Raw genomic sequence first — 26,613 nt, 5'->3', positions numbered from 1 at the left:
ACCTTGAGTAAAAATACATGTATGCCTTTGAATGAAAAAGTCAAATTATCGTAATTAATAAATGAAAATATTTTTTATGTTTTTCATTTACCTGGTCCTGCGGCGGCGAACGGAACTCTCGTGTCTTGCGCGCAGTTTCCGCTGCTGACATGGTGAAAGCCGTCATCAGCTGGTTGTAGCGGACGCGCTGGTTGCTTTGAATTTCGTGCACGAAGTTGTCAGAGTAGGCCACGATGGCTTCCACGCGGTGTCGCAGCTCACAGTCACAGAAGTACTGAAGGAGTGTGCACATCTAAAAGGGAAAGCCACAGTTACACTTTTTGAGTTTTTATATGACGGCGTATTAGGACAAAAGAAAGGTAGAAAGAAAAATAGGATCAGAGATTAGAGTACGAGAATGAAGTCATACAAATAGTATGACATTAAAACCGTTGTACTAGTATGAGAAATTAAGTCCTATCATAGGTACAAGAATAAAATCGTACTATTAGCTCAAGAACAAAATCGTAGTATTGTTAAGCGACAAAATGTTGTAATAGTAGAGGGAGATTAAAGTTGTACCATTTGTACGAGAATATAGTCGCAGTACTAGTACTAGAAAAAAAGTCGTACAATTAGTATGAGTTTCAAGTTATAGTATTAGTATGACAATAAAGTCGTCGTGGTAGTATGCGAAAAAAGTCGTACAGTTGGTACAAGATTCTACGACGGAGGATTAGGGCCAAATCAAGGAGAGAGAGAAAAAAAAAAGAAAAGGACGAGATTAAAACCGTACTGGTACTACAAGACTAAACTCATTACATAGCGTAACCGCTACGCACATTACGTACATGTACCGTAGCTGAGCGCTACGACGAAGCATCAATATAAAGCAATCTATTGATTATAATTTTATGTAGATGATCCAAAAGATAACGTGTTTCTTTATTTATGAAGCAAATTATAAAATATAGGCTCAGGAAAAGCACAATATCACCCGAATACGCTATGACGTCACTTACGGCGTACGTAACGTTATATTGACTTGGAACAACAGCGTGCATCTCGAGAGCGGTGGTGATTCTGTACTTCTGGATTGTTTCAAAAAGACGTTTTGGTGCATTGGCATCAAATTACAATCAATATAAAGAGTCATACACGTCGTGGCTCCCAGCCAAGGTAGGGTAACTTGTTATTTTAAGTACTTGATATAATATCCGTCGTAATCACACACAAAGCTTTCACTTCATTAAGTTTTCACCGTCAATTGCAGCCAATGAGAAAATACTGTGATAGGGCCAAATGTACGTTTTATTTATATTAAAAGGTAATACTCAAACGTACGTTTTGCTCGATGTATTTATATTAAAAGTAATAATTTATGTATCGTGAATCTTCACAATTCTTCTACATGGTGTGTCTGTATATCCATTTTTCATAGTTCTTCCCGAGCGCTTACATGTTTTGCATCTTCTCATTTTTGTCTTCCGAGTTCCCGATTTTCTTGTTTATTCAATTCCACCGATCCAAGATGGCAAAGAACTTGTTGGAAATTGTGACTTTCCTGAGACGTCGGAGTGTATCAGAGGAAACAATCAATTGGATTGAACAGCAAAAGGTATTTCTTACTTTTTTTTTTACCTTTTCATCAGTCAGTTCATGTCATTTGTAAATAACAATGTTTCAATATGCATTTGTTTCGACTATTTCTCCGTCACTTGTTACTTTTCTCATCCGCCTCTCCTCCTATGCACTTTCCTCTTACCATCCCCATCTTCTCACCTGCTTCTCTACTTCACTTCTCACACAGTATCTCGCAAAAGTGAGTGCACCCCTCGTATTTCTGCAGTATTTAATTGTCCTTTCACGGGACAACACTGAAGATATGGCTTTTTCAAAAGGTGAAAACGAGTCGGTGTACATCTAATAATACAGTGTAAATGTATTCTCTCAAAATACATTCATTAATGTTTAAACCACTGGCAACAAAAGTGAGTACACCCTAAGTGAAAAATCCCCAAATCAGTACGCCCTTTTCCCTCCCCAGCGTAACGTGAATCATTAGTGTTACGTGATCTTAGGTGAAAATACTGTAGGGAGCAATAGTGTTAAATGTGGTATTACTGCTCCTCTCTGGTTCAACATTAATGGCTGTATTCAGAGACAGATCTTCAGTTTCGTGGGATACTGTACCTTCTCTTTTCCTACAAATCTCCTCCTCATTTCTCCTCATTACCCCCTGAGCATTATTGTTACCTAGGAGTGATGTATACTAGGGCTGAACGATATTGGAAAAAACTGACATTTCGACTCTATAGGGGTTTACGATGTATGTTGTGATATTGAAACGAAAAGAATTTTCACCAAAGAACTTGCATAGCTCTATTTGGGAAGACTTTGGTTGACTCACCATGACAACACTGTATTCATATGATACCGTTAAATCCAGGCTAAGGTGGTTCATCTGTGAATGATGAAGATTGCTGCAAATAAAAGGAATCCAGGAGGACATGTCTCTGCACTATTGCTGCTTTTATGATGCAAAACAAAAATATACATGGCTAAAAAAATAATAATAATGAAATAAAACAATCACACGTCCTGCGATGGGACAATTGCGCTTGCGCACATTGCAATGGCGATGTTCAAACGATATATTGTGCAGGCCTAACGTATAGCCATTTTAACTAAAATTGAGAAATGAAAATCGGGAAATTTGGAACGTTCTGGATATCAGTGGACTTAATAGTGTTATGAAATGGAGTTCTGGATGAAAGTTACGTTGTCCTTTTTTTTCTTTGTTATGATGATGTGTCTGTCTTATTTTCAGATTGACAGCGAGGTCATCCTACTGATGGAAGATGCTCAACTGGCGAATTATCTCCCATCATATGGAGACAGGATTGCTCTCTTTAACTTTTGCAATCACCAACCACAGTCATCAAAGCGAAAGCAGGGACTGTTTGAAAAGCTAAGTGAGAAGCTCAAACTTAGAAAGGAAAACCATACAGAGAGTGAGGAAGCAACCACCTCCAATAAAACAAAAAGACCTAAACCAAAAACAAGAAAGCTTGAAATAGGGTGGATTCACACTGAAGGCCAACTGACCAAACAAATCAGAGCAAAACAAGGCGGAGGGACAAGAAAGATCTCAATTCGAAGTGAAGAAGGTTATAGTGAGATACTAAAACAAGGAAAAGTCACTTTTCTTTCGATACTTTTCTAGTCGATATTTTGACGACGAATGTTGCTGTCTGATTCCATTCAGTTTTAAATACTCAAACTGTTCTTTTTAAAATCACTCCATGAAGGGAATACTGTATTCACATAAAGATAATCAGAAACACAATTGTTCAATACCAACGTTTACAGTTTTACTACGTTAAATGTACAGTAGTCTGCTACTGCACCATATTTACAGAGATGACAGTTTTACTGTTACACGTACAGTATATATCACATTACGATGTTGTGTACGATGTTACAGTGAATCTTTAAAGAAGACCAGTATTACAATGCTACATGTAAACAGTATATGTAACTGTTACAAATCATTCTTATTATTTACAATGTACCATTATTTACAATGTTATATGTGTATATATATACAGTGGGGAGAACAAGTATTTGATACACTGACAATGGGAAAACCCATTGGCAGTGTATCAAATACTTGTTCTCCCCACTGTATGTAACAGTGGCTTGGTAATGTAACTGTTTAACAGGTAATTATGCTATTTACAGATAATGTGAATCATTGCTTTAAATTTCACTGCTGCTTTCTTGGGGACCTTGGCTGAGTGAACATTTCAAAGGGTCGCTCGCATTTGTTTGTTTTTTTCCACAAGTTCCATTTACTTTATATGTTCAATAAAAGGTTGTGAATACGTCTACATTTTACTGTGGAACATCCATAAAGCATAGAGGAATGCCATTTCCAATATTTCCACACTTTATATATGTTCGACTATTTCATTCCTTAGTCGTGAATAGAGTTCTACTGCAGCATATGCATCTGATGGAGCATTCCAGCCATTTTCCTCCATAAGGAGAGTGCAAAGCTCAAAAACCGTCTCATCGCAGGGATATGGCCCTTTCGGGGTGCAATACTCCTTGCAAACAGCTATTTCCTTAGCATGGACAGGCTGCAGTTTGTCGTCTGCTGCATACAGCCATGCCATGCTGAACATGAGGATGGGCCGTCCTCCAGGCGTCCCATGGGCAGATCTTGGTCGTATTTGGTGTGTGTTCCAGCTCCTTACCACTTCATCCTATTCATCCTGCATGACAATTAATAAACAATTGATAATCAATCAACAGAACCACTGTAAACTTTTTTAACTGTAGTTGTGAAAAAGTAGCCTTACGTCACATTTCGTTTTGGCAGATGTTTCAAAGTATTTTTATAAATGATATTGGATTATTCCCATCAATTCGCCTGCTATATATCTCTGTGTATGTTTATTATTCCTCCTCTTTATGTCTCACTCTCTGTCTGTCCCAATCTTTGTTGATATTATTACAGTACATGGGCAATAACTTCCTTTGTTGATTGAAATAGAATAGATTACAACTATAAACATGAACTATTCCTTTTTAACCTCTGTGATGGAGGTGCAACATGTCATTTCTCGTAGTGGAAGTAACAGTATGACTTTTATTCTCGAAGTAACAGTATGACTTTTATTCTCGAAGTAACAGTGTGACTTTTATTCTCGAAGTAACAGTATGACTTTTATTCTCGAAGTAACAGTGTGACTTTTAATCTCATAGTAACAATTGGAGTTCTATTCTCGTACTAATAGGGTGACATTTTTCTCGTACTGTTACTTCAAGAATAAAAGTCATATTATTTCGTTGTCCTAATGCTACTTACCTTACGTCGCTTTTACACTGTTTTGTATTGAAAGCGTCTTGTGTTTTTGAATCGGATCTACAAATAAGGAAAAGGAAATCCTTCATATTTTGGCTCATCTACATCATTATTTACAGGCTATCAACACTTTGTCGTAGCTCCCTGTAAGTAGCATTAGCCCAACGAAATAATACGACTTTTATTCTTGAAGTAACAGTACGAGAAAAATGTCACCCTATTAGTACGAGAATAGAACTCCAATTGTTACTATGAGATTAAAAGTCACACTGTTACTTCGAGAATAAAAGTCACACTGTTACTTCGAGAATAAAAGTCATACTGTTACTTTGAGAATAAAAGTCATACTGTTACTTCCACTACGAGAAATGACATGTTGCACCTCCATCACAGAGGCTAAAAAGGAATAGTTCATGTTTATAGTTGTAATCTATTCTATTTCAATAAACAAAGGAAGTTATTGCCCATGTACTGTAATATCAACTAAGATTGGGACAGACAGAGAGTGAGACATAAAGAGGAGGAATAATAAACATACACAGAGATATATAGCAGGCGAATTGATGGAAATAATCCAATATCATTTGTAAAAATACTTTGAAACATCTGCCAAAACGAAATGTGACGTAAGGCTACTTTTTCACAACTACAGCTAAAAAACCACTATCCTTTTAGACATTTATAGTGGTTCTGTTGATTGATTATCAATTGTATATTAATTGTCATGCAGGATGAATTGGATGAAGTGGTAAGGACATGGAACACACACCAAATACGACCAAGATCTGCCCATGGGACGCCTGGAGGACGGCCCATCCTCATGTTCAGCATGGCACGGCTGTATGCAGCAGACGACAAACTGTAGCCTGTCCTTGCAGAGGAAATACCTGTTTGCAAGGAGGATTGCACTCTGAAAGGGCCATATCCCTGCGATGAGACAGTTTTTGAGCTTTGCACTCTCCTTATGGAGGAAAATGGCTGGAATGCTCCATCAGATGCATATGCTGCAGTAGAACTCTATTCACGACTAAGGAATGAAATAGTCGAACATATATAAAGTGTGGAAATATTGGAAATGGCATTCCTCTATGCTTTATGGATGTTCCACAGTAAAATGTAGACGTATTCACAACCTTTTATTGAACATATAAAGTAAATGGAACTTGTGGAAAAAAACAAACAAATGCGAGCGACCCTTTGAAATGTTCACTCAGCCAAGGTCCCCAAGAAAGCAGCAGTGAAATTTAAAGCAATGATTCACATTATCTGTAAATAGCATAATTACCTGTTAAACAGTTACATTACCAAGCCACTGTTACATACAGTGGGGAGAACAAGTATTTGATACACTGCCAATGGGTTTTCCCATTGTCAGTGTATCAAATACTTGTTCTCCCCACTGTATATATATACACATATAACATTGTAAATAATGGTGCATTGTAAATAATAAGAATGATTTGTAACAGTTACATATACTGTTTACATGTAGCATTGTAATACTGGTCTTCTTTAAAGATTCACTGTAACATCGTACACAACATCGTAATGTGATATATACTGTACGTGTAACAGTAAAACTGTCATCTCTGTAAATATGGTGCAGTAGCAGACTACTGTACATTTAACGTAGTAAAACTGTAAACGTTGGTATTGAACAATTGTGTTTCTGATTATCTTTATGTGAATACAGTATTCCCTTCATGGAGTGATTTTAAAAAGAACAGTTTGAGTATTTAAAACTGAATGGAATCAGACAGCAACATTCGTCGTCAAAATATCGACTAGAAAAGTATCGAAAGAAAAGTGACTTTTCCTTGTTTTAGTATCTCACTATAACCTTCTTCACTTCGAATTGAGATCTTTCTTGTCCCTCCGCCTTGTTTTGCTCTGATTTGTTTGGTCAGTTGGCCTTCAGTGTGAATCCACCCTATTTCAAGCTTTCTTGTTTTTGGTTTAGGTCTTTTTGTTTTATTGGAGGTGGTTGCTTCCTCACTCTCTGTATGGTTTTCCTTTCTAAGTTTGAGCTTCTCACTTAGCTTTTCAAACAGTCCCTGCTTTCGCTTTGATGACTGTGGTTGGTGATTGCAAAAGTTAAAGAGAGCAATCCTGTCTCCATATGATGGGAGATAATTCGCCAGTTGAGCATCTTCCATCAGTAGGATGACCTCGCTGTCAATCTGAAAATAAGACAGACACATCATCATAACAAAGAAAAAAAAGGACAACGTAACTTTCATCCAGAACTCCATTTCATAACACTATTAAGTCCACTGATATCCAGAACGTTCCAAATTTCCCGATTTTCATTTCTCAATTTTAGTTAAAATGGCTATACGTTAGGCCTGCACAATATATCGTTTGAACATCGCCATTGCAATGTGCGCAAGCGCAATTGTCCCATCGCAGGACGTGTGATTGTTTTATTTCATTATTATTATTTTTTTAGCCATGTATATTTTTGTTTTGCATCATAAAAGCAGCAATAGTGCAGAGACATGTCCTCCTGGATTCCTTTTATTTGCAGCAATCTTCATCATTCACAGATGAACCACCTTAGCCTGGATTTAACGGTATCATATGAATACAGTGTTGTCATGGTGAGTCAACCAAAGTCTTCCCAAATAGAGCTATGCAAGTTCTTTGGTGAAAATTCTTTTCGTTTCAATATCACAACATACATCGTAAACCCCTATAGAGTCGAAATGTCAGTTTTTTCCAATATCGTTCAGCCCTAGTATACATCACTCCTAGGTAACAATAATGCTCAGGGGGTAATGAGGAGAAATGAGGAGGAGATTTGTAGGAAAAGAGAAGGTACAGTATCCCACGAAACTGAAGATCTGTCTCTGAATACAGCCATTAATGTTGAACCAGAGAGGAGCAGTAATACCACATTTAACACTATTGCTCCCTACAGTATTTTCACCTAAGATCACGTAACACTAATGATTCACGTTACGCTGGGGAGGGAAAAGGGCGTACTGATTTGGGGATTTTTCACTTAGGGTGTACTCACTTTTGTTGCCAGTGGTTTAAACATTAATGAATGTATTTTGAGAGAATACATTTACACTGTATTATTAGATGTACACCGACTCGTTTTCACCTTTTGAAAAAGCCATATCTTCAGTGTTGTCCCGTGAAAGGACAATTAAATACTGCAGAAATACGAGGGGTGCACTCACTTTTGCGAGATACTGTGTGAGAAGTGAAGTAGAGAAGCAGGTGAGAAGATGGGGATGGTAAGAGGAAAGTGCATAGGAGGAGAGGCGGATGAGAAAAGTAACAAGTGACGGAGAAATAGTCGAAACAAATGCATATTGAAACATTGTTATTTACAAATGACATGAACTGACTGATGAAAAGGTAAAAAAAAAAGTAAGAAATACCTTTTGCTGTTCAATCCAATTGATTGTTTCCTCTGATACACTCCGACGTCTCAGGAAAGTCACAATTTCCAACAAGTTCTTTGCCATCTTGGATCGGTGGAATTGAATAAACAAGAAAATCGGGAACTCGGAAGACAAAAATGAGAAGATGCAAAACATGTAAGCGCTCGGGAAGAACTATGAAAAATGGATATACAGACACACCATGTAGAAGAATTGTGAAGATTCACGATACATAAATTATTACTTTTAATATAAATACATCGAGCAAAACGTACGTTTGAGTATTACCTTTTAATATAAATAAAACGTACATTTGGCCCTATCACAGTATTTTCTCATTGGCTGCAATTGACGGTGAAAACTTAATGAAGTGAAAGCTTTGTGTGTGATTACGACGGATATTATATCAAGTACTTAAAATAACAAGTTACCCTACCTTGGCTGGGAGCCACGACGTGTATGACTCTTTATATTGATTGTAATTTGATGCCAATGCACCAAAACGTCTTTTTGAAACAATCCAGAAGTACAGAATCACCACCGCTCTCGAGATGCACGCTGTTGTTCCAAGTCAATATAACGTTACGTACGCCGTAAGTGACGTCATAGCGTATTCGGGTGATATTGTGCTTTTCCTGAGCCTATATTTTATAATTTGCTTCATAAATAAAGAAACACATTATCTTTTGGCTCATCTACATAAAATTATAATCAATAGATTGCTTTATATTGATGCTTCGTCGTAGCGCTCAGCTACGGTACATGTACGTAATGTGCGTAGCGGTTACGCTATGTAATGAGTTTAGTCTTGTAGTACCAGTACGGTTTTAATCGCGTCGTCCTTTTTTTTTTTTTTTTTTTCTCTCCTTGATTTGGCCCTAATCCTCCGTCGTAAGATTCAAATTAGTATTAGTATGAGAATAAATTTGTAGTATCAGTGCGAGAAAAAGTCGTATTATAATTAGAAGATTAAAGTCGTAGTGTTATTTAGAGAACAAAGTCATAGTATTAGTACGAGAAAAAAAGGATTATTTGTACGAGATTAAAGTCGTAGTATTACTATGAGAATGAAGTCGTAGTATTCATACGACAATAAAGTCATAGTACTAGTATGAGAATAAAGTCTTAGTATGAGGATAAAGTCATAGTATTAGTAAGAGAATAGTCATAGTATTAGTACGAGAAAAAAAAGTACTATGAGTAAGGGATTGAAGTCGTACTATTAGTATGAAAATAAAGTTGTCGTATTCGTACGAGAATAAAGACGTAGTATAAGTACGAGAAAAAAAGTCGTACTATTAGTACGAGATAAAAGTCGTAGCAGATAATTTAGCAACATTAACCGTACATCCATACCAATTATGTTATCGTAATGTAATAATATGACTTTATTCTCGTACGAATAGTATTTTTTTTCTCGTACTAATAGTATGACTTTATTGTTGTACTAATACTACAACTTTAAACTTGTAGTCCTGGGTGTTTTTTCACATCTTTTTGTCTTTCTAACCTGTAGTTTGACAGATTCTGGCAACTTCATCTGAAGCAACCCCTCCTCAAGCCCCTCCTCTTCTTCTTTTAACTCCGCCTCGAGCATCTCCGCTTCCTTCTCTTCTTCTTGCTTCTCTCCGTCCACCTTTTTGTCTCCGGTGTCTTCACCTTCCTTCTTTTCCTCCTCCTCTTTTTCCTCGCCTTCTTCATCTTCTACTTTTTCCAGAGCTTTCAGCTCCTCTTCCTCCTCGCCCACACCCTCGTCCTCCAGTTCGGCCTCCTCGTCAGCTTCCTCTTGCGCCTCCTCCGTGGCGGCTTGTCCCTCGTCCTCCTCGTTCTCTTCCTTCCCGCTGAAGACGTTGGGGTCGATCATCTTCAGGATGTGTTTGGTGTCTTCGTCGTTGAAGATACCCATGATGAGCAACGTGCTGATCAGTTTGAGGATGGGAACGAAATGAAACTCGACGCTGCCTCCTACTGGATCGCGCATGGCTTGGCTACCGTCCAGCACGGCCTCTGTTAGCATGCTGATAGCTCGGGTCTTCAGTTCCTGAAATGGAGTAGAAGAAGAAACTAACTTATTACTAGCTTGTAAGGAAATTATAATTTTGCCTGAAGAAAATATTAACTCTTTGACTGCCATTGACAGCTATAGAACCTGCTATTTGTTCATGGAGGTTGGCAGCAAAATGAACCAAGGGCCTAGGTTTAGTCAACATTTGTAAGGACACTATAACAGCATACACTATTAGCTACAGACGGGACATTAATAAGACCAAACAGATTGGGTGAACGGGGATCAGGGCTACATTTCTGACAAATATGCTGATGTGTTTCCTACGTAAAAATGAAAAAAGTTGAAATTGTTATTTTCTTTTTCATGCGAGAAAATCATTTTCCATAATGGGGGGATTTCCCCTTGCTTCATATAACGGAAATTTACAGTGGTTGTTATACCAATAAAAATAACAAATGCACGCATGATATCAATAGTGTTGGCTATGTTTTCAGGATAAAGTTATTAGAACTTACATGTCAATTACATCTGTATTTTCAAACATTTATTTGACTATGTTAGATCTGGTACAGTGGGGCAAATAAGTATTTAGTCAACCACCAATTGTGCAAGTTCTCCTACTTGAAAAGATTAGAGAGGCCTGTAATTGTCAACATGGGTCAACCTTAACCATGAGAGACATCTGAGCATCTAATGCATAAAACAGTTAACAAAAAAAAAAAAGGGGGGGGGGCCTTTAAAAGTACACCTTTAAAAAGATAGAATTCATATTCATTTCTATTCAACACTTCTCTTACCTGCAGTGGAAAAACGGGACTGAGCGTATAGAGGTCTGGATCCATTCCCACAAAGTTGATGGAGGAGAAATGCAGCTTGGGACGCAAACAAGTGTTGAGACCCACCCCGGGAAGGGAGTGAGCTTTCTTGGCATCTGGATAGAGGTTGATGCTGAGCGTGTCCTCCGTCATGGGCACGATGAACTCCTTGTTGGTACCCAGACGTGCCCGCTTGGCCGACTCCAGGTGGATGCTGATAAGGAGGTCGTAGTAGCCGCTGCGCAGCGGACCTGGCAGGTAGGTGTTTTCGATGGCGTAGAACAACTGCGACTCATCCACGTGGCTGCACAGCGCGTGGGCCACCCGGTTGTTGCCAAGGGCGCACACGGCGCAGTATAGCATGAGGGTGTGGTAGTGGAACTTCATCAGATCTTGGCGCTCTGACAGCTCCAGGATGTCGATACACCTGGAAATAAATTACTGTCTTGACCAGAGGTTGCGCTAGACTTTTTCGTTTTCTGTCATTTTGACTGACAGGGTCATAAAAATCCGGTCATAATCTATTTTTACCTGTCACTTAAATTTTTAAAATGACTATATCTTGATGCAGTCACTATATGTATATACACAATAATACAATAATACTTTATAATATAAAGTAACTAACATTAGTGCAGTCATGGATTACAGTAAGCAGGCCAGTACTGTGTTTCCATATATATTTTTATTATATTATGTATATACAGGATATATGTATAAATATATATATATATATATATATATATATATATATTAGATATATATAGATATAGATATATTTTTTCCCCAAGTGGGACCTTCCATGATCCTAATACATTTAATAATAATAAAATATTAAATAATTCCATTATATATATATATATATATATATATATATATATATATATATATATATATATATATATATATATATATATATATATATATATATATATATATTTTTTTTTTTCTTTCCTTTTTTAAAATAATATTATTATTATTAAATAAAAATGCACGTTGATACGACGCACATAAAGGCAACTTCCAATTTTTAAAAAAAATCGTTAGAAAGTTGTATGGACTTACAATCCGCTAGCTTGTTGTTTCCTGTTGTCTTCCGAAATACACCTGGGTGACGGCGCGTAAAGTGTTCGTTCATAGCCGACGTGCTAACGTGGTATGCGAGCTCAGCTTAGCAAAAAGAGTACACACAGTGGTGGCACCCTCCATATTTTCCTTGAAATAATTTCAGGCTCTGGCTAGTCTGGTCCGCTTTTTGGGCTTTATGCCGCTTTCACCGTGTTACCAATTCTGCCCTTCTTGGTAATTGGCGGCGTTTTCAACTGCTCGCCGCAGTGAGGAGTGAACCGGCGATTCACTTGATTCATTGTCATCCTTCACTGCATCAGTCCCTCTTTTTTCACCTCTTTTATCAACACCATCGTCGTTTTGGGGCTTTTTGAAGAAACTTCGGACACTCAGTTGCCTTGACATTTTTCCGAGTAAGGCCAACGACGTCATGCATCAAGAGAGACAATAGCTAATTAATATGCTCACTCGCCACTCTGTGGTCTGGGGTGTGAATTGCAACCTGTCAAAATGACAGATGGACTTCACTTTTTTCCGTCACCGTTGTAAAAAAACGGTCAACGACGGAAAATATTCGGTTAACGCGACCCCTGGTCTTGACTTACACTGCTTTCATAGTGCCTCCATACCTTTATAAGGTACAGATTGACCTCTTGGGCTGCAACTGTCAAAATGGATTGGACGTCTAGCGCTTTCAATTGCTCTGAACGATGGCCTTCACGGTCACTCCTCCCGGTTTTAATGTCATTAATAGTTAAATACTAGTGTTACCATCTCGGTAACACTTTATAATAACTATCCGTTTTACTAGTTAATAGATTATTAGTAAACTGTTGATAAATGATCTATTGTTGATTTGTGAAATATTTGTTAACTGTTTGTTAAGCATTTACAGGGTTTTCCAATATGGTTGACCCCATTCTAAATGCCCATGCTAGTTGATGGATCTTAATAAAACTATATACACTTTATGTTGAAGGTCATAAGTTTTATTGTTTAAATATACAAAGAAAAGTACAAATACTTGTTTGTTCTATGGCAGATTTTCATAAATGTGCAACATGAGCGCTGCCTGCAAAATGCCCCCCTTTTTTTTTTTTTTTTTTTTTTTTTTAAAAGTAAACGGCATTTCTTAACCTGAAAAGATAGAAATGCCAAACGTTACACTTACAAAAACTTGAAACGTTTCTACACAAATTGTGTTTCAGGTTAAGAACACCCTGTAAATGCTTAACAAACTGTTAACAAATACTTATGTCAAAATTTATGTCATGCTATGTTATGCTATGCTATGCCATGCTATGCTGCCCGGTCGATATCGCTGTCCCACCTGTTCTCCTCCGGGATGTGCAGTGCCATCATGATGAGCGGCTCGGTGCACTCCACCATCCAGCCCAGCTTCTCGTTCACTTTGCCCACCTCCGGGTTGAGAAAGCGATTGGGCATTCGACTCCAGATGACCGGGGTCAACATCTGGACGTCCAGCCTCGGGGGGCACTGGGGAACAGGGTTCTTGCGCTCGCTACGGAACATGGCGGCTGAGATCGGCATGATGTTCTGAGGACGCAGCACAGAAGGTTTGTGAATCTTGATAAAACAATGGAGAAACACCCGAGTTAAGATCGGACCTTGAGTTTTCCCAGTTCCAGTTGGACCATGTTTTGACTGGAAGGTTGGATGAAAACGGCAGGGAACAGCTTGGTGTTTGGTTCCACCTATGAGAAAACATTATAGTTCACCAGAACAAGACATGCTTCATAAAATAGATCTAAGGAATATTGGCTCACCTGGTAGAAGGTGTTAATTTCCTTGCCATTGGCCGTGAAGGTCATGAGGCCCGTGGCCAGATCCACAAGACAACCCACTACCATGTCCTCCTGGCTGAAGCGGGTCTGCTGAGTGCTCACCAGGTCGCCTCCCCAAACCATGTAACAGTTGCTGTGCTTCATACTATTGGAAATGCATTTTGATGCTCTGTTATTTATGTATGTATGTACAGTATGTCATTGTTTAATGTTACGTTTTGTAAAGTTACTTTGCTTTACGTAACGTTGTGCTGCGTTAAGTTGTCTTGCTTTACATTGCACTATGTTGCATTATATAAATTTAAAGTTGCACCGATAAAATTTTTTGAGCTCCTGATGCCGATACATGTTTTCAATTGAAGGGATAAGAAAGCTGTTTAAAATTTCAATGTAAACTTGTGCATTTATTGAAGATTTAACCACAGCCATCTCCCCGAAGCCTTTGCCTGACACGCAGTCCCATATCATCAAGGACTGAGGGAATTTTGATGTTTTCTTCAGGCAGTCATCTTTGTAAATCTCACTGGAACAGCACCAAACAAAAGTTCCAGCATCATCACCTTGTCAAGAGTCAAGAATCTGCATTGGACAAGGTGATCCCTTCAAATGAAAATGTGTTTGTCATTTTCCAAGATGACAATGCATCATGCCACGGAGCTAAAACTGTTAAAGAAAAAGACTCATCCAGTCAATGTTATGGGCTGCAAATAGCCCAGATCTCGACCCTATTGAAAACCTGTGGTGGAAATTGAAAACAATGGTCCATAGCAAGGCTCCGACCTGCAAGGATGATCTGGTAACTGCAATCAAAGGGAGTTGACACCAAATTGATGAAAAATACTCATCAAGTCCATGCCTCAGAGATTGCAAGCTGCCAGAGGTGGTGCTAGTAAATACTAGAGATGTGTTTTGATTGCTATTTCTTTGTTGGTTTCTCATGATTCCATATTTTTTTCCTCAGAATGGAGTGATTCCATATATATTTCCCTGCAATTGCTCTGTAAAAGTAACATTTACTGACCACCAGAATATTTTTTATTCATTTCTTTTTGTGTTTCTGAATGCTAAAGAGTTGCACTTTTGAACTAATTCATTATTTTTTTCAAGCTTTTTACCTGAGTTTGTTCTACATGATAAAATGTTTGAGTGAGTGCTAGTTCGAGACTGGTGATTCCATACTTTTTGCCAGGGGTTGTAGTTGCACTGGGCTTATTGATTGTGCTCGAGGCACGAAAACGAAACTATCAAGTCACAATGAGAGAAAAACAAACAAACAAAAGTAACGTTTAACGCAGGCGACAATTTGAAAAGTAGTGGAGTAAAAAGTACAGATACGTGCTGTAAAATGTAGTGAAGTAAAACTACCACTTCAAATTTGTATTCAAGTAAAGTACAGATACACAAAAATGTACTTAAGTAGAGTAACAAAATACTTTTACTTCGTTACATTCCACAATTGCATCTTGGGAAGGGCGAGAAGCGCTACTTTTTTTTTTTTTTTTTTTTACGACGGCGTGCTGGCGGCCATCTTTGGTAGGGGCAACCAGATTTTAGAAACTAGAGCACGACAAGTACATATTGCACAGCATCGGCACGTTATTTCTTAGTATTTGCTGGTACAGATGACCTCATTTTAGTGCCGTATTGGTTGCAATACGGTCGGTGCAACACTAGTTACATTACATTTGCTTCTTATGACAAACAAAACTAGGAGTGATGAGAAATGAACCCACCTGTCGTGTATGTTTCCTTTGTCATCGCCCACCGTGACAGTGACGTTCCGCACTTTTGATAAATCAAAACTTGGATCAAATTGGTGGTAGTCAGGGGTAACCCAACCGATCCATACGCCAGTCGGTTCCTGCCCCGCAAAAATCCTAATCGAATAGTAATACTGGAAGGAAAATGAGAGGATAGGTAAGAAGAGTTAGAGCACATTCATCAATTCTGGAATTTTCAGACTTTTTTTTTTTTTTTTGTCTCTAAGGACAAGCAAATTTATTCAGAAACTTCATGTTTTAGTATTTTGTATGTGAATTATTCAAAATTTGAGGTATGTAAAATATCCTCCAATTCTGGCATGACCGATGTCAATATTTTATCAGGGAAAACTAGCGCTGTCCAAATTATCGCGTTAACAGGAGGTAATTAATTTTTTAAATTAATCATGTTAAAATATTTGACGCAATTAACGCACATGCCCCGCTCAAACGGATTAAAATGACAGAACAGTGCAATGTCCACTTGTTACTTGTGTTTTTTGGAGTTTTGTCACCCTCTGCTGGCGCTTGAGTGCGACTGATATTATGGGTTTAAGCACCCATGAGCATTGTGCAACTATTGACATCAACAATGGCGGGCTACTAGTTTATTTTTTGATTGAAAATTTTACGAATTTTATTAAAACGAATACATTAAGAGGGGTTTTAATATAACATTTCTATAACTTGTACTAACATTTATCTTTTAAGAACTACAAGTCTTTCTATCCATGGATCACTTTAACAGAATGTTGATAATGTTAATGCCATCTTGTTGATTTATTGTTATAATAAACAAATACAGTACGTATGTACCGTATGTTGAATGTATATATCCATCTTGTGTCTTATCTTTCCATTCCAACAATAATTTACAGAAAAATATAGCATATTTTATAGATGGTTTCAATTGCGATTAATTACGATTAATTAATTTTTAAGCTGTAATTAACTCGATTAAAAATTTTAATTGTTTGACAGCGCTCGGGCAAACTTGATATAATGGTGAGTCTTACAGTGGTGGTGTTTAGGATAATCTCAGGGTCATCTCGGTCGTCAGGGACCACGTCTTCCACCAAGCGAGGTACTGTCGGAGGTGCGGGAGGAGGGGCAAGAGGTGTCATGGCGACCTTTTTGGCTTTGAAGAAAAATCTAAGTACAGGAGAGAGAAGAACATGTTTTTCTTCTTTGTTCTTTTCTCACTTGTGTGCAAAGACCCCAATTTGTACATTAAAACTCATGCTCACCCTCGTTTTTTCCCCTTTTCTGACATCGTGTCCTTCTCATTCTCTACAGAGATCTCCTTTGGTACTGAAGGCTCCTTCTTGTCTTCTTCCTGCTCCTTGCGGCTGGCTGACTTCTTCAAGACCTCAAACTCCGAGTCGGGCTCCACCACCACCACTTCGTCCTCAGGTATGGTGAGCGTGCGGGTGAGCAAGGTGGTGCCCGCCGGGATCTTGAAGGTTTCGTGGAACTGGACGGGCATGCTGAGCCTGAGGAACATCATGTCGGTGTTGGCGTTCTGCGAGCCGAAGGTCTTGTGGGTCAGCTTCAGGCAGGGGGCGCTGTCCACGGTCCCATCTACTCGGGAAACCTAAGGGATTGAAAAGGCCAGAGCTGAGATTCAAACACAGAAATGTGAAATAGATATTATTTTATTTTTATAATAAAATTATATATATATATATATATATATATATATATATATATATATACAGTGGGGCAAATAAGTATTTAGTCAACCACTAATTGTGCAAGTTCTCCCACTTGAAAACATTAGAGAGGCCTGTAATTGTCAACATGGGTAAACCTAAACCATGAGAGACAGAATGTGGAAAAAAAACAGAAAATCACATTGCTTGATTTTTAAAGTATTAATTTGCAAATCATGGTGGAAAATAAATATTTGGTCAATACCAAAAGTTAATCTCAATTCTTTGTTATATACCCTTTGTTGGCAATAACGGAGGCCAAACGTTTTCTGTAACTCTTCACAAGCTTTTCACACACTGTTGCTGGTATTATGGCCCATTCCACCATGCAGATCTCCTCTAGAGCAGTGATGTTTTGGGGCTGCCGTTGCTCAACACAGACTTTCAACTCCCTCCACAGATTTTTTATGGGGTTGAGATCTGGAGACTGGCTAGGCCACTCCAGGACCTTGAAATGCTTCTTATGATGGCTGTGTGTTTGGGATCATTGTCATGCTGAAAGACCCAGCCACGTCTCATCTTCAATGCCCTTGCTGATGGAAGGAGATTTTCACTCAAAATCTCACGATACATGGCCCCATTGATTCTTTCCTTTACACAGATTAGTCGCCTGGTCCCATTGCAGAAAAACAGCCCCAAAGCATGTTTCCACCCCCATGCTTCACAGTGGGTATGGTGTTCTTCGCATGCAATTCAGTATTCTTTCTCCTCTAAACATGAGAACCTGTGTATCTACCAAAAAGTTCTATTTTGGTTTCATCTGACCATAACACATTCTCCCAGTCCTCTTCTGGATCATCCAAATGCTCTCTAGCGAACTGCAGACGGGCCTGGACGTGTACTGGCTTCAGCAGGGGGACACATCTGGCAGTGCAGGATTTGAGTCCCTGGCGGCGCATTGCGTTACTGACAGTAGCCTTTGTTACTGTGGTCTCAGCTCTTTGTAGGTCATTCACGAGGTCCCCCCCGTGTGGTTCTGGGATTTTTGCTCACCGTTGTTATCATTTTGACGCCACGGGGTGAGATCTTGCATGGAGCCCCAGATCGAGGGAGATTATCAGTGGTCTTGTATGTCTTCCATTTTCTAATAATTGCTCCCACACTTGATTTCTTTACACCAAGCGTTTTACCTATTGCAGATTCAGTCTTCCCAGCCTGGTGCAGGTCTACCAATTTTGTCTCTGGTGTCTTTCGACACAAACTCCTCGATAGTCTTGGCCATAGTGGAGTTCTGAGTGTGACTGACTGAGATTGTGGACAGGTGTCTTTTATACCGACAATGAGTTAAAACAGGGGCCATTAAGACAGGTAACGAGTGGAGCCTCGCTAGACCTCGTCAGAAGAAGTTAGACCTCTTTGACAGCCAGAATACTTGCTTGTTTGTAGGTGACAAAATACTTATTTTCCACTCTAATTTGGAAATAAATTCTTTAAAAATCAAACAATGTGATTTTCTTTTTTTTTCCCCACATTCTGTCTCTCATGGTTGAGGTTTACCCATGTTGACAATTACAGGCCTCTCTAATATTTTCAAGTGGGAGAACTTGCACAATTAGTGGTTGACTATACATATATATATATATATATACACACATATGTACTGTATATATATATACATATTATATTATATACACACACACAGTGTATCACAAAAGTGAGTACACCCCTCGCATGTCTGCAGATATTTAAGTATATCTTTTCATGGGACAACACTGACGAAACGACACTTTGACACAATGAAAAGTAGTCCGTGTGCAGCTTATGTAATAGAGTTAATTTATTTTCCCCTCAAAATAAAGCCATTAATATCTAAACCCCTGGCAACAAAATTGAGTACACCGCATGGGACCTACGTACATCCCTAAATGTCCAAATTGAGTACTGCTTGTCATTTTCCCTCCAAAATGTCATGTGGCTCGTTACAGGAGTGCTGTCAGCGTTGCTGCAGAGATTGAAGAGGTGGGGGGTCAGCCTGTTTGTGTTCAGACCATACACCGCACTTTACATCAAATTGGTGTGCATGGCTGTCACCCCAGGAGGAAGCCTCTTCTGAAGACGGTACACAAGAAAGCCCTCAAACAGTTTGCTGAAGTCATGGGGCTCTGAGACGCCCGATTTGGCCACATTTTAAAATTGTCCTATATGTATGTGTAATACATCATTGGAAAGGTTGAAATATCTATTTTCTGGTGGAAGAAACATTTTAAGCACGAGGGCATTTAAAAAAAAAAAAAAAAAGATTTAAACCCCTAAACCTCCAGGTGAGAGCATAATTATAGACACCATGATTTTAAGGCGATATTATCGCCAGTGGCGCCACCAAGGGGTGGCCACGGCCCCCTCTATAAATTTGTTGACCACCCCACTGGCCACCCCACTTGCCAGTATATCGTTAGATTGTAGTAGCAACATTTATACATTTCATCCCAAACAGGATGAAAATACACTTTATGCTTAATATATACATAACACAATACAACAGAATTATTGTGGAACTTAAATGTTGACTGTACTGTTATGGGCTATGCACATAAAATCATTAGTTACATTAAATATAACACAATACACCAAAGTAAATTAGTAGGCGTGTCTTTCTGATAGTATTCTTCTGGCCTTTTTACTGCAACATCATCATAAAACCATGAAATTATGGCTTTTAGTTTTGGTGTGCCACCCTAAGATTTTAAGTGACCCCATCTGGCCACCTGTATGAAAAATTTCTGGAGGCGCCACTGATTATCGCGTACATACCTTATTTCAATCCAAAAACTCGGCATAGCATATTGTATCACCGAGTGTCAAAACACAGCTGTGAATGGCCACAGCAGGACTTTTGGGGAATTTTATGGGTGAAACACGGTAATATAACAAGGGTAGCAATGCAGAAATCGCTGACATCAAGGAGTGGTTGAGATTGTTTTTTTTCAAATTTACCCTTTTAAACTTTCTTTTTTCAATTTTTCTCTGTCTGGATCGATTATTCATCATCTAAAATATCGGGGAAAATGCAACAGTAACAAAAATAAAAATTACAATTAAGCGATAGTTATGAGGTAGATATCCGTGACCTATTTACAGACACTATTTTTTCATTGTGATGTAATTTGTTTAAAAGTTTAAAATATGCGAGTTAATAATTTTATAGTCTTTTTTTTTTTTAACTTAATATTAGCCATTAATTAATGATTCTAAGCTAAAAATGATAGACATTTTGGAATAATAAATATAATTACGGTACTTATAATTATTGTTTTTATGGCTGGGTAGAAACAAAAGCGGTCGCGCAGTGTCTGTAAACGGGGGACTCCAGGGTAAAACTGACAAATTAAAAATAGTTCGGGGGCTTAATGCGCCATGAAACTGCTATGGCACCATATAGACATATTGTTCTATCAAACACAACAGTTCCTTTGGCTTAAAATACAGCAGTTTATTTTAAAGAGGGGTGCAAGAGCAGAAACTGCTTTTTCAGCCTTGTCTCTGTTTTCCGCCATATATAGAAGAATATTTTTAATGTAAGATTATTCTATTAATAAAAGGGCAAAACAGTAACTATTTTATCGTTAATTTTTTTTAAATTAAAAGCAGTATTGTTTTTATTTAATAATTTCATCTATTTTTCATTTATTGACATTTTTAATTAAAAAAATAAACAAAAAAGGAGAAAACTGTTTTTTTTTATTAGTTTCGATTTAAAAAAGGATGCCAGAAATATTATTTAATATTGTATATTTAAATATTTAAAATGGATTCATTTTTATTCATTTATGTACATATTTAAATAAATAACAAAAAAGCAAAAAAAATTTGTTTATTCACTTTTTTATTGTTTTATTTTCAGTCTTTCAATTAAAAAGCAAACAATAATTATTTTTATTTTAAAAACAATATTAATATTTTAAAAAGTTTATAATTTTAAATTAGTAAAAAAAAGAGGAACAAACAGTAAACGTTCCTTTTTTTAATTAATATTTTTGTATTTATCTTAAATTATTGTTATTATCATTTAATACAGTAAATATTCTTTGATTTCTTTAGTTCTTGGTCTTTCATCAAGGATGACAAAAAATGTAATTTGAATCACATTTTCAAGAGAAACATGAAGTCGATGCACATGATTTACTTTCGAGGTCCAGATCTGGCCCTCAGACCAAGACACGCTAAGCCGTTACCTCCAGGTGGTTGTGGTCAGCGGGGACGGGACCAAACTGGGGCAGGCTCTTGCTGAACCACATGGTAATGTCTCGTTTCATGTTAATAGCGAAGGGCTCGAAGCCTTCTTGAAGGCCGCAAATGGCAAAGTAGCGCAGGCTGCTGACGTTCTGGCCGAGATTAATCCTTCCCACCTGGGACAGGCCCAATGCGCACACTGGAATGAAACCTAATAAACAAAACAACAAAAGGGAGGAATGGATTTCAGGTGCTTTGACGAATTGTAAACGTGAGTAGTTATTTTGAATTCTGACCTTCTCCGATTTCAATATCTTTAAAAGCCATTTCCGAGCCGGAGTCGCTGATCAGCATTTCGCCGTTGAGCGTAAACATGATGTTCATCTCGGTCAAGTCGATCATGCAGCCAACCACGTCGCCAGACTGCCACTGGCGGCCGAAGGGTTCGTTGCCAACGTGCCATCTTTGCGCCTGAAAATAGCCCGTTTGTTAATAGTATGGAAATAAAATAATGGAGTGTTAGCTAACTTTATTCACAAAAAATGTGTTCGTGTGAAGAGGTACACACATACCCATAATCACACCATATTTGAACAACTGACAAAACTATAGCCATGTACACACACAAAAAATCACATGTAAAAATTAGGGCTGTCAAACGATTACATTTTTTAATCGGGTTAATTACAGCTTAAAAATTAATTAATCGTAATTAATCGCAATTCAACCATGCCATATTTTTTCTGTAAATTATTGTTGGAATGGAAAGATAAGACACAAGATGGATGTAGACATTCAACATACTGTACATAAGTACTGTATTTGTTTATTATAACAATAAATCAACAAGATGGCATTAACATTATTAACATTCGGTTAAAGCAGTGCTTCTCAATTATTTTCTGTTACGCCCCCCCAAGGAAGACGTAAATGTTTCGCGCCCCCCCAAACTCTCTGCCACCACTGTAAATAGCATCATTTGTCTATAAAATTACTATTATAAATACGCATCTGCCTAACATTGTGTCCTTTTTTTTCCTAATAACGAAAAAAAGTAACAGATCAACTTATAATAAAGTAGAACTTTATTAACATTGTTTTGTTTGTAACAGAGAAGACGACGCGCATCAATTTGCCTGAATTTAAAAAAAAAAAGTCCCATCCAAACTAAAAAATACACTCAAGTTACATTTTTGACCATTTGATAAAGAAAAATAAAATGTAATAAAATCAGTAAATAATAACAAATTAAAATTGATTAGAAACATTAACTCATGAGGACAATATGCCAAAAAATTTGATCGAAAAAACAAAACTGAATAAAAGAAAAAGAAAAAAAAAAAGTGTCCTTGGACAGAAGGACAGTTTTTATTTTTGTACCTCCTTTGCAATGGTGTGGAGTTATCTTGCAATGAGCATGCTAACAATGCTAATTGGTTTACTGATATTACACTGACAAAACAGGACGATTGTTGGAAATATTCGGCCGTTTTCGCTGAAAAACAATCAAGCTTATCAATGAGATTGGGGTCTAATGTCTTTAAGTGGCGTCTTAATTGTTTTGGCTTCTGGCTGTCCTCTATAATTATTTTTAGACACAGTAAACAGTGGTCTTTCCTCATTACCCACTGTATTAAAAGTCAAAGCTAAAAGGCAAACGGCACGAAAAAAGCGCATCCCCGGCGGCCGAGGTAGAACCGTAGGTGAGGGCAGTCGTCGTGACGATCCCAAGCCAAAAATGGCACTTCTCGGGCGGCGACGTGAGAACCGGCCAGACAAGACAGTGGGTCGCTGCGTGAGTCCGGTCGGAAAACGGCTTTCGAAAACAGCGGCGGCGCACTGTTCTTCATATCTGTTTTCTGTGTGTTCTGAGTGCTCTTCCTTAGTTCAAAAATACTGCGCGCACTCTGAAAATGAGAGCGCCACTGCCACCCACTGAGTGGATGTGCAAGTACACTTTATTCCAGTACGGCAAAAAAAAAAAAAAAATCGCTCTGCCCCAGGGGGGCGCGCCCCACTATTTGAGAAGTACTGGGTTAAAGCGATCCATGGATAGAAAGACTTTTAGTTCTTAAAAGATAAATGTTAGTACAAGTTATAGAAATTTTATATTGAAACCCCTCTTAAAGTTTTCGTTTTAATAACATTTGCAAAATTTTCAATCAAAAAATAAACTAGTAGCTCGCCATTGTTGATGTCAATAATTACACAGTGCTCATGGTGCTGAAACCCATAAAATCAGTCGCACCCAAGCGCCAGCAGAGGGCGACAAAAAAAAAACACAAGTAACAAGTGGACATGACACTGTGCTGTCATTTTAATGTTTGAGCGGGGCATGTGCGTTAAATGAGTCAAATATTTTAACGTGATTAATTTTAAAAAATAATTACCGCCCGTTAACGCGATAATTTTGACAGCCTTAGTAAAAATGTATTTACCAGAGAAACATCAGCCAGATAACATAAAAAAAAAAATTTTTTTTAAAGAAAAAAAAAGAAAAAAAAGCTGATAAACGATTTTGATCAGGCATCTGTGTGGGCAACTGTGGCCACCGCTTATGACTTTAGGACCCCAGAAGGACCCCGCAGCAGCTTGAAAGCAGGCTGCGACAGGTAAGCTTTAGGCTTGCTTGTTTTGTAAATATTGTAAGATTTTGTTTATCTTGCATGAGAGAATATGCAATGTTGCTCCAGCCTTTTAAGTCGTTTACTGAACGATCCTTGCACTCTAAATATAACTTGTAGTGTTAGCGTAGCATTCACCTTAGCATTAGCTTTAGCATGGCGAGCGTCCTCTTAAACTCACACTCAATTTAAATAAGTGTTTAGATTTGTTTTGTGAATTAATAATAGCAAACCCAAAAAATAATCACTAGACTATTAAAAATATTAATCGTCAAAACAACATCGACTAATCGTAAAGATAGTCGATAGCTTAGTCGGGAGAAAAATAATTGTTTACGACAACCTCAGTAACTGCACATCCACAGGTGGCATTGTCATTGATATGGGGTAGGCTGTTTTTACACCAAGCATTTTTTTTTTCTAATTCCCTCTCATAATCTATGTGCTTTAAAAATATAGAGTATATCGGTCTCAAATATCGGCTTTTTGGGGATATCGGTATCGGCGTCAGCCTTTGAAAATCCCATATCGGTCCACCTCTGACTATAACCTATTACATGACCATATTAGGCCAAAAAAAATACACAAAAAACATCACCCGTCCAAACAGTATGAGTGTCCTCTAGTTCGTTCAGTCAATGCCAACCTTCCTACTTCAAATAAATTTTATTTCTGTCCCTGTTAATAGCAGTCAAAGAGTTCGGTGCAATGACAAACTGGTTGTCCAATCACGTGACTCTTAAAAACTCATTTGAAACTCCTTAAATGACTTCATCACTAGTAGCACTTTTACCAACCCTCCCACTTCAAATAGATTGGACGTCTGTTCCTGTCAATGGCAGTGACAAACCGGTCAGATCCCAAATCTAAGATTGCTGCCATCTACTGGCAAATTTGGCTTAATATTCCTGTCTACAGTACTTTTTTTTGTTTTGTTTATTACAGTCTCAATCTACTTTCATGTGTGTGTGTACCCCTGATTTAGACAACACTTGGCTATGAAATAGAAAAGAAGTCGGACTGACCTTATTACCGTTAAAGACGTAAGCTAGCTCATCCGCTCCCAATTCGGTGTCTGAGCGGACGCTGGGCCGAGCCCAGCCCACTCGCATCTCCCCTGTAGTAACGGCCTCGAATTCAAAGTACCACTTCCCTTGCGTGATGGCGTACAACCTCTCGGCACGGAAGAGTCGGACCTTGTCGCCGCGAATGTTCTCCAGGCCGTGGCCGGCTGCAGGTTGAGGTGACGCGGATCACAAAAAGCACAATCAAGGCCTAACTGTAAGAACACGACTTACTGCTCTCTTGGTCTGGAGGCTCAATGTTGTAACCGTAGCCAATGAGGGTGCGGACGGCGTTGTTGACACTGTCCCTGTTGGTTTTCTTAGTTCTCTCGTCCAGCAGGTTGTAAGGCACCAGACGAGGGTTTCGCTTATTGAGGATGTCCTAAGAAAAATGGAGACAAGCTTGCAAGCAATTGCACGAGTCACTTTGAGCCGAGTCATAAGTAAGTCCAGAGTCTTGCCTGTTGTGGGCAAGTCGAGTCGAGTCACAAGGTTTGTCGAGTCAAGTCGAGTCGAGCAGAGTCAAAAGGTTGTAAAGACGAGTCATGTAAGGTCAAAGGATGTTAAGTCGGGTCAAGTCAAGTAACAGGTTAGTCAAGGCCTTCACCATTGTTCCCCAGCCCACCCACAAAGCACTCAGGTTTATCTTTGAGGGAAACCTTACTGCCAATTAGGGCTGTCAAAATTATCGCGTTAACGGGCGGTAATTAATTTTTTTAATCACGTTAAAATATTTGACGCAATTAACGCACATGCTCCACTCAAACAGATTAAAATGACAGCAGAGTAATGTCCACTTGTTATTTGTTTTTAGTTGTTTGGCGCCCTCTGTTGGCGCTTGGGTCCAAATGATTTTATGGGTTTGGGGAGTGAGCATGGTGTAATTATTGACATCAACAATGACGAGCTACTAGTTTATTTTTTGATTGAAAGTTTTACAAATTTTAATAAAACGAAAACATTAAGACGGGTTTTAATAAAAAAAATTCTGTAACTTGTACTAACATTTATCTTTTAAGAACTACAAGTCTTTCTATCCATTGATCGCTTTAAGAGAATGTTAATAATGTTAATGCCATCTTGATTTATTGTTATAATAAACAAATACAGTACTTCTGTACCGTATGTTGAATGTATATATATCCGTCTTATCTTTTCATTCCAACAATAATTTACAGAAAAATATGGCATATTTTATAGATGGTTTGAATTGCGATTAATTACGATTAATTAATTTTTAAGCTGTAATTAACTCGATTAAATATTTTAATTGTTTGACAGCCCTACTGCCAATGTAAGTCAAAAAAAAAAAAACTGCAGTTTGACGTTGTACTTTCATT

The 26,613-nt window shown here is 38.1% G+C and overlaps 1 protein-coding gene across 1 annotated transcript in view; it reads right to left on the bottom strand.

The window, feature by feature from the left end:
• Window positions 1-26,613, bottom strand: part of LOC130911111 (ryanodine receptor 1-like) — a 218,439-nt gene that overhangs the window by 111,354 nt on the left and 80,472 nt on the right. The window contains exons 27-39 of the mRNA XM_057828826.1: window positions 25,508-25,655; window positions 25,235-25,440; window positions 21,882-22,056; window positions 21,588-21,796; window positions 16,951-17,297; window positions 16,720-16,855; window positions 15,677-15,837; window positions 13,926-14,088; window positions 13,767-13,853; window positions 13,469-13,695; window positions 11,053-11,497; window positions 9,758-10,288; window positions 92-292 (exon numbers count right to left, since the gene is read on the bottom strand). Coding sequence (XP_057684809.1) covers window positions 92-292; window positions 9,758-10,288; window positions 11,053-11,497; window positions 13,469-13,695; window positions 13,767-13,853; window positions 13,926-14,088; window positions 15,677-15,837; window positions 16,720-16,855; window positions 16,951-17,297; window positions 21,588-21,796; window positions 21,882-22,056; window positions 25,235-25,440; window positions 25,508-25,655 — 3,036 coding nt within the window. The remainder of the gene's footprint in view (window positions 1-91; window positions 293-9,757; window positions 10,289-11,052; window positions 11,498-13,468; window positions 13,696-13,766; window positions 13,854-13,925; window positions 14,089-15,676; window positions 15,838-16,719; window positions 16,856-16,950; window positions 17,298-21,587; window positions 21,797-21,881; window positions 22,057-25,234; window positions 25,441-25,507; window positions 25,656-26,613) is intronic.

This window comes from Corythoichthys intestinalis, unplaced genomic scaffold (assembly GCF_030265065.1).
Source record: "Corythoichthys intestinalis isolate RoL2023-P3 unplaced genomic scaffold, ASM3026506v1 HiC_scaffold_23, whole genome shotgun sequence".
In the NCBI taxonomy this organism is placed as follows: domain Eukaryota; kingdom Metazoa; phylum Chordata; class Actinopteri; order Syngnathiformes; family Syngnathidae; genus Corythoichthys; species Corythoichthys intestinalis.
The sequence above is the reverse complement of the archived record's forward strand: the minus strand, read 5'-3'. Positions and strand labels throughout refer to the sequence as shown.